Source organism: Talpa occidentalis, unplaced genomic scaffold (genome assembly GCF_014898055.3).
Source record: "Talpa occidentalis isolate TD23 unplaced genomic scaffold, MPIMG_talOcc4v2.1 talOcc4.8, whole genome shotgun sequence".
Lineage (NCBI taxonomy): Eukaryota > Metazoa > Chordata > Mammalia > Eulipotyphla > Talpidae > Talpa > Talpa occidentalis.
The window spans coordinates 75,740,882-75,754,410 of record NW_023605194.1 but is presented as its reverse complement, the minus strand read 5'-3'; the positions used below and the strand labels follow the sequence as shown (position 1 = coordinate 75,754,410).

The 13,529-nt window shown below is 44.1% G+C and overlaps 1 protein-coding gene and 1 non-coding gene across 2 annotated transcripts; both read right to left on the bottom strand.

Moving 5' to 3' along the window:
* Positions 1-1,180: 1,180 nt before the first annotated feature.
* Positions 1,181-1,284, bottom strand: LOC119235014 (U6 spliceosomal RNA). The gene has a single exon (XR_005122770.1). It is a non-coding gene; the product is annotated as a U6 spliceosomal RNA (small nuclear RNA).
* A 5,144-nt stretch (positions 1,285-6,428) lies between these two features.
* LOC119233986 (alpha-1,3-mannosyl-glycoprotein 4-beta-N-acetylglucosaminyltransferase-like protein MGAT4E) lies at positions 6,429-13,444 on the bottom strand. Its single transcript, XM_037496723.2, has 4 exons — positions 13,141-13,444; positions 12,074-12,201; positions 8,426-8,585; positions 6,429-7,665 (listed from the first exon to the last, which is right to left on the bottom strand). Exons 2-4 carry the CDS (start codon positions 12,179-12,181, stop codon positions 6,491-6,493), a joined length of 1,443 nt encoding a protein of 480 aa, XP_037352620.1. The 5' UTR covers positions 12,182-12,201; positions 13,141-13,444; the 3' UTR covers positions 6,429-6,490.
* Positions 13,445-13,529: the final 85 nt, after the last annotated feature.

Sequence of the window (13,529 nt, the reverse complement as noted above, 5' to 3'; positions counted from 1 at the left end):
GTGCATGCGTGCATGTCTCCTCTACAGTGACTCCTCTTCCTAGACCTGTTCCATAGTTAGTGTCCCAAATATTTCTGGGCTAGCACCAGCCTCTCAGCTGTGGGTCAGCTCTGGTATGTGGATTCTCTGGCAGATTTTCTTTCCTTTCTGGGTTGTGGGAAGGAGCAGAATAGTCTGAGAGTTGCTTGTTCTTACTGTGGACAGGCATCTGTCCTGGTTCTGGTTACAGATCCATGATGGGAGTGTGTTTCTCACGGTTTGCAGGTGCCTTCCACAAAAGCGTGCCTCCGCTGCAGACCTCTCTCAATCCCCTTTCAATGGTCATAGCGCCAGGAGGGATGGTAGTTGGATAGAGTTGCTGCAGGGGGGGTGGGGTGGGGCGTGTGTGTTGTCCTGATAGGGGATTGGTTGTTCCCTGGCCTTTCAAGTGCAGAAACTTACCCCGAGGCACTTGTTCCTGTTGCCAGTACCCAGGTATTTGAACTCGAGTTACTGGCCTGGCCCCACAGGGGTGAAGCGGGTATTTTGTGTGACATCACTGTCAGTTACAGAGAAGAGCCGCTTCTGTATGGAAACAAAAGTGAGCTGGTCTAGTCTTTCCCAACAGTTAGGGCTCTGTCTGTTCACACACAACAGTCACAAACTCAAGCTGACAATCACCATCTTACACAGACCCCACACTGGTGGTTGCCAGGAAAGCCCACTGCCAGTGTCTCTCCACGCCAGAGGCAGGGGTTTCACTGCATGGAGCCGGTGCCTGGCTGCTCCCTGGCTGTGTCGTGTCTGCCTTTGCTCCGGAGTTCTGTCCACTCGTAGAGTTTTCTAGAGGTAGAAACCTCATTCCTGCACTTGACTATGTGCGCATTGCAGTCCTGGGGTCCTAAAGTCCCAATGTAGGCATGAGGCCTTCAGCAGGCAACAAAAGAGAGGCTTTCTGGGACTGTGCTGCATGGGCGATGCTCTAAACACCATCACATTTCCATTTTGCCTGTCCACTCTGCTGGGCGGTTGCTCTTTATACACACATTGCTCATCTGCTGGTCCTCAGTGACAGTCGTGTTCATTTGTGTGTGTAAACATGTGAAGGTGGCGAGTCCAGTGTCTTCACCCTTCCACCGTCTTGCTGGATGTCCCTCCATTGGGATTTACATTTCAATTATTATTCTTTCATCTCTCTTTTTAAAGCACGGAACACTTCAAAATTTACATGCTATCCTTGTGCAGGGGCCATGCTAATCTCCTCTGTATTGTTCCAATTTTAGTATCGTGCTATGGAAGTGAGCACTTACATCTTTTATCTCTGTAAGAGTTCTGTTTTACAAATATTCTTGATCATTTTTTCTAGTCATTTGCTGTTTACTCATATTTTCAGTTCTTTTAGTTTTAATAAAATCAATTTTTTAAAAAATTCTGTGTCTGCTATTTCCAATATTTGAAGTCTTTTGTTTTTTAAGATTTATTTATTTATGCATAGATGAACTGGGATGTAGGCCAGAGGTGCAGAGAGTGAAAGGATTCGACAGAAACAGAGCGGGGGGCAGAACAGGCAGACTGACTGAAATACACTGCTGAGGGGAGCAGCGGGCAAGACAGGAGAGGGCTGCTGCGCCATGTGGGTGAGCTCCCTGGCTGGCCAGGGATCCAACTCAGGCCTTAGCAGTGATAGTGCCACTGAGACTTAATCCCTAGGCCACCAGGGAGACCCCCAATATTTGAAGTTGTTTTAGCTCTTGTTAACTGAAAAACAATGAGGGCCTCCCTGCTGGCGCAAGGGGTTGAGCACAGCACTGTGGGGCTATCCGCAGCCTCTGCAGCATGGGTTCGATCCCCGGCTGGCCAGGAATCTGTCCACGTGGTGCAGCAGACCTCTCCTGTCTCGCCTGCTACTCCCTTCAGTAGTGTGTTTCAGTCAATCTGCCTGCTTTGTTCCCCACTCTGTCTCTGATGAGTCCTCTTACCTCCCACACCTCTGGCTTGTACCCCAGTTCTTGGATGCATAAATAAAAATAAATCTTAAAACAAAGTAGATGAAGAGTTTATTAGATAATCAAAGTGAGAATTTGAACCCAGGAAGCAGTCCAACAGATTTTATTCTGTTGAAACTGTTCCTTGTTCCTCCAAACACAAGTTTGAATTTTGTTTATATTTTGTTTATATTGAATTTTGTTTATATAGGCAAAAACAGTGAGCCATTGATTGACATTAATGGGGGGCGGGTGTTGGTTCTAAATTGCCCTGATCTAGAGCTATATTAATGCCAGAGGAAGGCTCGATTTATTCTCCTCCTCTCTGAAGCATGCGCTGCAAAGGAGCATATGCTGGGTACTCATTGTTAGAGCCTTTTTTTGTCTGAAAAGACCGCCTTGTATGGGTGGAACCTGCAACAATGACTTCGCTATCTTTCCTACTAGACCAGGGGGTGGGTCCCCAGGAAATTTCATATTTTGTTTACACTCTGATTCATTATTTTTAAAATTCTGATTCCCATTATTGTTACCAAGTATACCATTATTGTTACCTCTTTTGTGACCCCCAAAGGGGGATCCTTTGCCCTCTTGAGAAAGAATTCACCAGACAGCACTAGATGTAGTTGAACCAGGCAAGTCTTTATTAGAGACTCATGCACAAGAGAACCAGTGCTGGAAGGGAGAATTTATTTTTTATTTTGTTATTATTATTTTTATTTTATATATTTTTTATATCATTCTTCATTTTTGTACAATATATGCTTTCTCGTCTTGGTTATAGTCCCCATGAAATTCCCACCACCCATTCACCTGTGAACCATCACCGTGGTCCCTTGTGCTCTTGCCATCCCTGTTTTGATCCTACTCCCTTCTCCCCCTGCAGAATGTCTCTGGTTTATAGTTGTTTATTGATTTTGATTTTCACTTTATTATAATAACTTTTTTTTACCCCCGATCCCTTATTTGGATCCTCTACGTGCCTCCTACAAGTGAAACCATCCAATATTTTTTCTTTTTCTTGGAACGGAGAATTTAGCTTGGCCTCTCGGAGGGAGTTAGGAGGCAAGAGTAGGTCCGCGAAGCAGGTGGAGGAGAGCAGCTCCATGCCTGGATCAGGGTGGGGCAATGCCCGGGAGGAACAGACTGTGCATGTGGGCTCTCAGCCTACTCCCTCCAGGAAACTGTGCGATAATCACCAGCCATAATCTAAAGCTTTTTGGCTAACGTGGCAACTTATGGTCAGTGTGGGGGGACCAAGTTGTTTGATCAGAATGAAAAGTAGAACTGCTAGTCCATGATTTAGATCACCTGTTTCGACAGGATTCTGTGGCACCTCAGCCTGGGATTCAACCTAGCTGTTCACGCAGGATGTGGGCAGTTTACATCTTACTAGCTGCACATTTCTTTCACTTAGACTGTTCCATTTTGAAGCCTATTTCCTTGTGTGTTTTGTGATTTTTTTTTTTACTGTGAACTTATTATTTTAGAACTTTTCAAAGATTCTCAGAGTCTTAGTTTCCTCTGAAAGATTTGCATTTGCCTTTTCAGGCATCTGGGGTCGGGGGAGGGAATGAAAGGCAGTGCCAACTTGAATGCTGATTTTTTAAAATTTTTTAAAAAGTTTTTTTTAAAGATTTATTTATTTATACAAGAATGGGGGTACAGGCCAGATGCACGGGAGGGTGAGAGGATTGTATTGATTAGTCTTTTTCCTGGTCTATTATTTAAGTTTTCTAGATTCCTGCTATGAGTGAGACCATATGGTATTTTTCTTTTTCTTTCTGACTTATTTCGCTGAGCATGATCCCTTCCAGTGCCATCCATGTTGCTGCAAACTGCATGTGTTTATCTTTTTTGATTGCTGAGTAATATTCCATTGTGTATATGCACCACATCTTCTTGATCCAATCATCCATTTTTGGGCATTTGGGTTGTTTCCATAGCTTAGCTATTGTAAACAGTGCTGCTATAAACATAGGCATGCAGATACCCTTTGGAATTAATGTTTCTGTGTCATTTGGGTAAATACCTAGGAGTGGAATTGCTGGATCATATGGAAGCTCTATGTTTAGTAGTTCAAGAAATCTCCACACAGCTCTCCATAGTGGTTGGACCAGTTTGCACTCCCACCAGCAGTGCAAGAGAGTTCCTTTTTCTCCACAACCTCGCCAACATTTGTTGTTGCTAGTTTTTTTCAACATGTGCCATTCTCACCGGTGTAAGATGGTATCTCATTGTAGTTTTGATTTGCATTTCCCTGATTACAAGTGATGTTGAACATTTTTTCATATGCCTGTTGGCCATTTGCATTTCCTCTTCAGAGAAGTTTCTTTTTAGCTCTTCTGTCCATTTTTTGACTGGATTATTTTCTTTGTTTTTGTTGAGTCTCATCCAAAGCTGAAGAGATTTTTGCCTTTCAGCCAACTAAGGCCCCTCTTGGGGTTTTTAAATGGAAACCTTACCTGAAGATTTTGCTTTCATCCCATTGGTTAACCCAAATGGCAAACACATGGATTTTTTTGTTCTTTTTTAGGTGTGTACATAGTCTCCTCTGTTGTAATTCTATTTTTAATGAAATGGGAGGATAAATATTCTAGTGAGAGACAACTGCTTATCCTAAAATATTTTTTCCATACATTTCATTTTAGGAAAAATTTCAAGATGAAAAAATGACAGAACCCCTCATCTGTGTATTTATGGGGATTCATAAACTTTATTAATCAATTCAGAGGAAACTGACACCTGTATTTACACCTACATTTTATTTTAATGGCTGATTTTTGATAAGTCCCTTGTTTGGTTAATTTATTATTCACACCGTCTTTAACAGCACTCAGTCATAAGTCTATACCCAAATATTTGTTGAGTGGATCATAAAAGAACATGTAACCCTAATTTCTAATTTTCCCAATGGATATAGAAATATTTCTGTTGTGACAGATTGTTTCTACACTCAAAAGATGTTTACAGCTGCTAGTTTCACTATTCTTAACTTTTCAGAGGTAGATACGAACATTTCAATGCTTTGATGAACATATTATCTCCTCAGAAAAATCTGCATATGAATTCATACCAAAATTTTCACAGCCTTCTAGGGGATTCACAGAAACTTGAATTGCTCCTTCCTGAATCCTGGCTGAGCAAGCTTTGCTCCAACAAGGCGTCAACCCTGGAGCATTGGAGGTTTGGGTCCTGCAGTGGCCCATATTTGTCTACCTGCCAGCCTCCCAATTCGTATGTTGAAATCCTAACTCTCAAAGTGTTGATATTAGGAGGTGGGGTCCTTGGGATGTGATTTGGCCATGTGGGCAGAGCCTTTATGAATGGGATTAGGTAACCTTAAAAAAGAAACCAAGGAGTTCCTTTACCCCTTTTGCCATATGAGAACACAGTGACGGTCATAAATGAGCCAGGAAGTGGACTTTCACTAGGCACTGAATCTGCCAGCACTTGATATTGGACTTCCCATTTTTTGGAATTGAGAGAAATAAATTTTTGTTGTTTATAAGCCACCCAGACTATGGTATCCTACTACAGAAACCTGAACAGATTAAGTCAAATACAGATTTGAGCCAATGTCACCACCTATGTCATCATACTACCAAACCCATCGCAGCTGTAGATAGAGCAGCAATTCCTTCATGGAAAGACCTTAAGGTGTTATAGTTGCATGTAGACGAGAACCAAGACAGTTCTTGGTGATTCCCTCTCCGACCCTTGGAAATCAGAAGAATATTGTTTTGTCTCTGCCCCTCATCAGACTTAAGTAGACTATAAAAGTCAGCGTTAGGATGACCAGGCATCTCAGCTTGCCTGAGACAGTCCTAGATTACAACTATTACTCTAGTATAATTTTTATAGTGCTTCCTTTTACTCTTAGAAATGTTCCAGTTTGGACAATAAATTACATGGTCACCCGACGACACGGTGGTCCCCGGAAAAGGGGAGGTTCCAGATTCCCTGCCCCACCCAAGGGAGGGTGGAGCTGAGCAGGGAGGAGGAGAAGCTGGAGAGGAGACTGGGGAAGGAAGGAAGCAGGATGGGGAGCCAGAAGGAGACCTGGAGGAGGCACAGGGAATAGAGACATATGAAGAAGCTGCTCTTGCTTTTTTGGTCCTAGACTGGTTGAAATAGATGTGGGATAGATGAGAGACCTGTGGGGAGGTGACAATGGCAGCTTTTTTCTTGGCTTTGATGTTGCTCTTTTCCTCCCAGATTTGTCTGCCTGTTTCTGACCCTCTTCTATGGGTCACTGCCAGACCGTGTCTCAGCCACATGGCAGTGTTTCAGCCCTCACTGCCCCTGCTTTGGGCCAACCCTATTTGGCTGGCATTTACACACGAGGGGATGGGTAACCATTAAAGGTCTTATATGTTTAGTCTTGTGGCCGATGGCAGAACCTACTTAGAGCAGGCAGGTCTGAGGGTTCTGGGGTGCCCCTCTCCCTGTCCTGTAACCCTTGGAATGAGCAGGCCTTGTTCAATTTCTAGCTTTATTTCTTGCCAACCATGTAGATTTCATCCTCAAACCCCATCAGGCAGAATTTCCTTTTCCCTCGAAGTCTCTTCTTCCTCATTCTGAGTCCAGACTTTGATCTGCCTGATCAGGAGCAAAGACTCCTGAGATGCTAGCACGAGCAGTCGTATGCAACTCAGCTCCTCCACAGAATCTGTTTCATAAAACACCCTCTGATCCAAATTTCCTTCAACCAGGGGCCCCAGCAGACTATAGCGAGCACAGCCTTTGGCATTCTTGAGGGGATCATAGCCCAGTTCTACTTGCCCGTGTTGCATCTGGTACTGCTTTTGTTCTTCAGAACCCGTCAGCACCTCTATCCGGATCACATTTTGTGGCCTTTCAAAAACCACAGTCAAGTAGTTGCCTCTTACAGCATCGAGGGTAGAAAAGCACTCCTTGTTCAGAAAATATGCATAATCTGGAATAATGTTGGATATTGTCATCATGTCAGTGAGGACACTGGCACTGGGGTTGTCTGGTTCACCGAAGATCTTTTCCTCCTGCACGGGAAAGCACGTGTCCTGGAACACAGAATAATTGTCCCAGTGGTAGAAGACAGAGGGACTGAAACGAATTGGGACACTTTGGGCCAAGAGGAGCTGGAATTCAGAGAGAAGTGAGTGAGTGGGAATGTCCCGCTGCAAGAGGAGGAAGAAAGACGCCAGGCGGTGGAGGTCATGGGTGTGGAAAACTTTCCCGGAGAAACTCAGACTGGAGAACTCCAGGATTACCCAAGGTAGATCTTTCCAGGCTAATAATGTCCAGTAGATGGTGGACACAAACTTGGGGGCACAGCGAATATTATCTTCAAGCATCAGAAAGTATTCTGAGATGTTGATGGCGAAGTTCATGAGCAGGGAGTAACTGACTTTCTGCCTGGAATAAAGTGCCTCGCAGTGTGAGGAGTTCCTGGCGCTCTTCAGATCTCCTGGGGGAGGAGAGGCACCAAGATGACCTTGGATCACAAGCAGCCTGTGGGCCTCGAGATGTGCTTTGAAAAGGCTTTGGATATTGGCAATCACTTGGCCGAGCAACTCAGAGTCAGGGACTGACAGGTGGACCAGCACCACAATGCAGTTCAGCTCAGATTCTGTGGAACCTTCAAACAGGGACTTCAGAGTGTCCAGGAGGTAGCTCTCTGAAGGATGCCTCACTGAGGAAATCCCCACCGTCAGCAGCTCTGGGGGTGGGGGAGAGATAGGGAATTTTTAGCACTCCAAGGAGGTGAAGACTTCCTAGATCTCTTCTCCCTGGTCTTCCCCTTAATGTCAATACCTGTGACAAATTCGCATTTCCTTGCCCAGGGATAGTGTGGTCCAGATAAGAGGTGAGTGTCCCCTCGGTAGTTGTGAAGTGGTTTTATTAGATCGCTGCTGTGAAAGGCTGAAGGGGGAAACTTTATGAAGGACAGGGCTCTCTCTGATGGGGAAGGCTTCCTTGTTCCAAAGATAAATTGACGGGCTTGGCAATTGATCTCAGCCTGGCCTTGACCTAAGAGTTATTTTAGCTGCTATGAATCAGCCAGATGTGGATTAGGGTATCTCCAGGGGCCTAAGTGAACCCCAAGTTCTGGTAACCTAGTGTACAGTGCGTCCATATCCATCAACCCTCTTTGCCCTCTACCAGGGCTCCCTCCCCTTCTCCTACCCTGTACTGTCCTCCCTGGGGACCTGCCATGAATGAGTTTCACTATGGGGGGGCTCCTTTGTGGGTGGCTATGGATTCTTCATTCTGTTAGTCATTCAAGGGGGCAGCAGGTGGGGAGAAAATATACTCAGGATTATAACCTGCACCAAATTCCCTAACATGCTCCTCTCAGAGTGCCCTCCTTTCCTTACTGGTTGCCAGCTCACTCTTCCTTGTTACCCACTTGTCTTGTTCTTGCAAGACTGTCTTGTCTGACCTTCTCCCAGTATGACCACTCCCTCCCATGGACTCACTCTTTTTCCGGGGAGGAGCTCCAGCCAGGAGTTTGTAGTTAGCATGTTGGAGTAAAGGGGAGTTTTTCTGCATTTCCTTGAAGGTCTCTAGATGATTCTTGCTTTCATTAGTGACTAGCTCCTTATGTAGCTGCCAAACTATTTTCTTCTTTTCTTCCTCCTGAGAATGGAATACACATCAGCTCTGAGGTTCAGCCCTAGATTTCTGGAGACAATTGAAGGGCAGATCCACTTGTTAGTCACCAGAGAGACTGAGTGTCAAAGCTCAGTTAACCATTATCCCCATCTCATCCTGGGCCTTCCAGAAGGTGTGGTGGACCCTGGAGTCAAGGAAGTGGGACTCCCTAATCTTGTGTGGTGTGTCTGCAGGAAACCCCTGGGCTTACGTAGAGTAAAAAGTTGTCTGCCCCACCATGCCCCCCATCTAATTTCTGTACCATTGTCAGACTGCAAGAGTCACCTGCCTCAGTTTACACTGTGCGGGTGCTGAAGACCAGTGAATTGTCCTGCCCTTTAGGGAATCACACACGGCCCCTCCATGCTACGGGTTTCCCTTTTCTTCAGTTCTGACCACGCACACTGAGCCACTTCCCACACCCACCTGCTTGCCTTTCTCTAGCTCGTCTGAGGCATTTAGGAAAGAATGTTTACACCAGAACCTCCGCGTGGCCTGTATTGGATTTGGTCTTCGCCACTTGCAGATGTTCTATGCTTAGGAAATTACTCTAGGGCTCTGAGTCTCAATCCCTTCACATAAGGACTGGAAGGATAACATCTCTCATGCAGGCTCTGGTGAGGAAAGTAGCTGGCGCTTAGGCAGGCATTACTGCCGCTAGGCCCACTCGTCAACCTGGTTTGCAAGAAGTGTCTTGTGTGTTGTTCTCTCCACACTTAAAATGCCTCTCTTCCTCCTTTTCCTCCTTCCACCCTTCCCTCCCCTCCCCTCCCTTCCCCTCCCCTCCCCTCCCCTTCCCTTCCCTTTCCCTTTCCTTTCCCTATCCTTCCCTATCCTTCCATTAACTTTTTAAAATTTTTTTACATTGTTCATTTTTAAACAATATTTGCTTCCCCCACCCCCTCAGGTGTAGTCTCCATGGAATTTCCTTCCCCAATGCACCCGTGCACCATCACCTCAGTCCCCTGTGCTCCTCCCTCCCTCCCTCTGATCCCTCTCCCACCTCCTCCCCTGCAGGATGTCTCTGATTTATAATTGTCTGTTTTTGCTTTGTTGTGTTTTGTATTGTTATTATTTTTTTTACACTGATGTCTTATTTGGTTCCTCTATATTTCTGCCATAAGTGAAACCATCTGATATTTTTCTTTTTCCTTCTGGCTTATTTCACTGAGCATAATTCCTTCTAGCTCCATCCATGCTGCTGCGAATGGCATGATTTTTTTGGGGAATCACACACAATCACACACAATCTTTTTTGATTGCTGAATAGTATTCCATCGTGTATATGTACCACATCTTCTTGATCCAGTCATCTATTTTTGGGGATTTGGGTTGTTTTCAGGTTTTACCTATTGTAAATAGTGCTGCAATAAACATAGGGGTACAGGTGGTCTTTTGAATCAATGTTTTTGTGTCCTTTGGGTAGATCCCTAGCAGTGGAATTGCCGGATCATGTGGTAGCTCCATTTTTAGTAGACTGAGGAACACCCAGACAGCTCTCCATAGTGGTTGGACCAGTTTGCACTCCCACCAGCAATGTAGGAGAGTTCCTTCTTCACCCCATCCTTGCCAACATTTGTTATTGCTAGTTTTTTGATATGTGCCATTCTTAGTGGTGTAAGGTGGTGCCTCTTTGTGGTTTTGATTTGCATTTCCCCGATGATAAGGGATGTTGAACATTTTTTCATATGTCTGTTGGCCATTTGCATTCCTCTTTGGAGAAATGTCTTTTAAGTTCTTCTGCCCATTTCTTGACTGGATTGTTTACTTTGTTTTTGTTGAGTTGTGTGAGTTCTTTGTATATCTTTGTTATCAGTCCCTTATCAGTCGTATGGAGTACAATTTTTTTCCCCCAATCAGTGGGGTGTCTCTCTGTTTTGGTTAATGTCTCTTTTGCTGTACAGAAGATTTTCAGTTTGATGTAATCCCAGGTGTTTATCTTTTCCTTGACATTCTTTACTTTGGGTGATGAGTCTTTAAAGATGTTATTGAGGGCCTCCCTGGTGGCACAAGGAGTTAAGATGCAACCTATGAAACTGTGCGCAGCCACTACAGCACGAGTTCGATCCCCTGGCCAGCCAGGGAGCAACCCACATGGCGCAGCAGGCCTCTCCTGACTTGCCTGCTGCTCAGCAGTTTGCACTTCAGTACATCTGCCTGTTCTGCTCCCCACTCTGTCTCTGGTGAATCCTCTCACCGCCCCCCACACCTCTGGCCTGTACCCCAGCTCTTGTATGCATAAATAAATAAATCTTTAAAAGAAATTAAAAAAAATAAAGATGTTACTGAGATGTATGCTTTGTAGTGTTTTACCTACATTTTCTTCTATATATTTTATGATTTCAGTTCTTATGTCCAGGACTTTTATCCATTTTGAGTTGATTTTTGTGCATGGTGAGAGGTAGTGGTCTAGTTTCATTTTTTGCATGTAGTGGTCCAGTTTTCCCAGCACCATTTATTGAGCAAACTGTCCATGTTCCATCGCATACTTTGCTCCTTTGTCAAAGGTTAGTTGTCCATATAAGTGTGGCTTTATTTCTGGGCTCTCTATTTGGTTCCATTGGTCTATGTGTCTGTTTTTGTTCCAATACCAAACTGTTTTAATTATTTTGGCTTTATAGTACAGCTTGAAGTTTGGAAGTGTGATACCTCCTTTCTCTTTTGTTTTCATCAGTAGGGCTTTGGCTATTTGTGGTTTTTTGATGGTTCTGTATGAATTTCATTAGTATTTGTTCTATTTCTTTGAAGAATGTCATTGAGATTTTTTATTGGAATAGCATTGAATCTCTATATTGCTTTTGGTAGGATGGCCATTTTAATAATGTTAATTCTTCCAATCCATGAGCAGGGGATGTCTTTCCATTTCTTTGTGTCTTCTTCTATTTCTTTTAACAGTGTTTTATAATTTTCTTTGTATAGGTCCTTCACCTCTTTTGTTAGGTTTCTTCCCAAGTATTTGGTTTTATTGTTGCAATTATAGAAGGGAGGGATGATTTTCTTGATTTCTTCTTCTTCAGATTGTTTGTGTATAGGAAGGCTATTGCTTTTTGTGTGTTGATTTTGTATCCTGCTACTTTACTAAAAAGGTTGACTATTTTGAGTAATTTTTCTGTGGAGCTTTTAGGGTTCTCTATGTATATTATCATAGCATCTGCAAATAGTGATAGTTTTACTTCTTATTTCCCTATTTGGATTCCTTGTATGTCTTTCTCTTGTCTTATTGCTCGGGCTAGGACCTCCAATATTATATTGAAGAGCAGTGGTGAGAGAGGACATCCTTGTATTGTTCCTGATCTTAACCTCCTTGTCTTTATTTAAATCTTGTACCTGTTTCAAAGCTAGTTCAGTATCTTTTCTCTACATCTGCCCTCTTCTTAAACTTCTGTGGTGATTCTAGAGTGTTTGCATACCTGGAAAAGTCCCCTCCACGACTGAGGAATTGTCATATAGTGCAACTCGATTGCTGTACTTACCAATGACACACTGTAGTCAAGATACTCTTTGTTATTCTCTTGGAAGAAGAAGCTCAGAAAGATTAAGGACACAGCAGTTATGATGTATGACCACAGGCAGCGCTGCATGGTCTTGGCCTGGTGTAGCTCTGCAAAGAAATGGAAGCGGGGCAAGGATCCTGAGTCATCCTGTGGACAAGTGTCAGGAAGATTTCCTCCTGCCTGGGACCTCCCACTTCCTTGCCCCATCTTTCCTCCTGGACACCACTGCCAAATGATTTCCTTAACCTTTTCTTTCTTTCTTTTTCTTTCTTTCTTTCTTTCTTTCTTTCTTTCTTTCTTTCTTTCTTTCTTTCTTTCTTTTCTTTCTTTCTTTTCTTTCTTTCTTCTTCTTTCTTTCTTTCTTTTCTTTCTTTCCTTCCTTCCTTCCTTCCTTCCTTCCTTCCTTCCTTCCTTCCTTCCTTCCTTCCTTCCTTCCTTCCTTCCTTCCTTCTTTCCTTCCTTCCTTCTTTCATTTTATTTAGTTATACAAGAGCTGGGGTACAGGCCAGAGGCGTGGGAGGGTGAGAGGATTCACCAGAAACATAGTGGGGAGCAGAGCAGGCAGATGGACCTAAAACACTGCTGAGGGGAGCAGTGAGCGAGACAGGAGAGGTCTGCTGCATCCTGTGGGTATCTCCCTGGCTGACCGGGAATCGAACCCATGCTGCAAAGGCTGTGGACAGCTTCACAGCACTGCCCTCAACCCCCTGCGCCACCGGGGAGGCCCTCCTTAACCTTTTCTGACCCACTCGGGCCCTTCTCCCCTGCTTGTCACCATCTAAGAAAATACAAAGACCAAGGAGCTTGATACTGTCCAATCTCTACCTTCTTCACCTCCTGCCTGGATTTCCAGGTGAAATTATTGTAGCTTCTTTCTTTTATCCACTCTTGGAGAAGAGAAGCAACCAAAGATGTGTCTCCAAGAAGAGGAAATCAATGACTAGTTATTAATCACTCCCTTCCCCAAATTTCAAACTCAAGCCAAAGTCTCTACACAGGTGTCAATGACTAATAAATTAGATTTCATCCACTAGCTCCCCACTTACTTTTTTGTCTGATTGTTTCCAGGATTATGTTAGGCAGATTAGGAGGTTTTGAATGAAGTCAGAAGGAGCAGAGAAAGCTGGATATCTCCCCAGTGCTGGACAGGTAAGAAGGATGGAACCTGAAAGTGACTAGAAATTTCCAATCATGTGAGTCTTTACCGTATTTGAGTGCTATATCCACCTGAGTCTTTGTATCTAACAGAAAATATTGCTTGAGGGTTTAACAAAGAAATCAAAAGAAAAACTTTAATGTTGCAGGAGGGGTCCCTGACTGGCTCTTCTGAGGTAGCAGAAAGCAGTCACCCTCCCAGGAGACCCTGCTTGACAACCATTGTTCACCCTGAATGGGGAGTTGCTCACCACTCCAGCCTCAGTCAAGCACCTGTGTC

Bases quoted from the DNA above. Each gene is read 5' to 3' on its own strand.
- LOC119233986 (XM_037496723.2), bottom strand. From the start codon at position 12,181: ATGCAGCGCTGCCTGTGGTCATACATCATAACTGCTGTGTCCTTAATC. The intron at 8,586-12,073 runs GTAAGTACAGCA...TTCCATTCTCAG, and splicing joins TTGACTACAGTGTGTCATTG to GAGGAAGAAAAGAAGAAAAT. The intron at 7,666-8,425 runs GTGAGTCCATGG...CCCCACCCCCAG, and splicing joins AGCTCCTCCCCGGAAAAAGA to AGCTGCTGACGGTGGGGATT.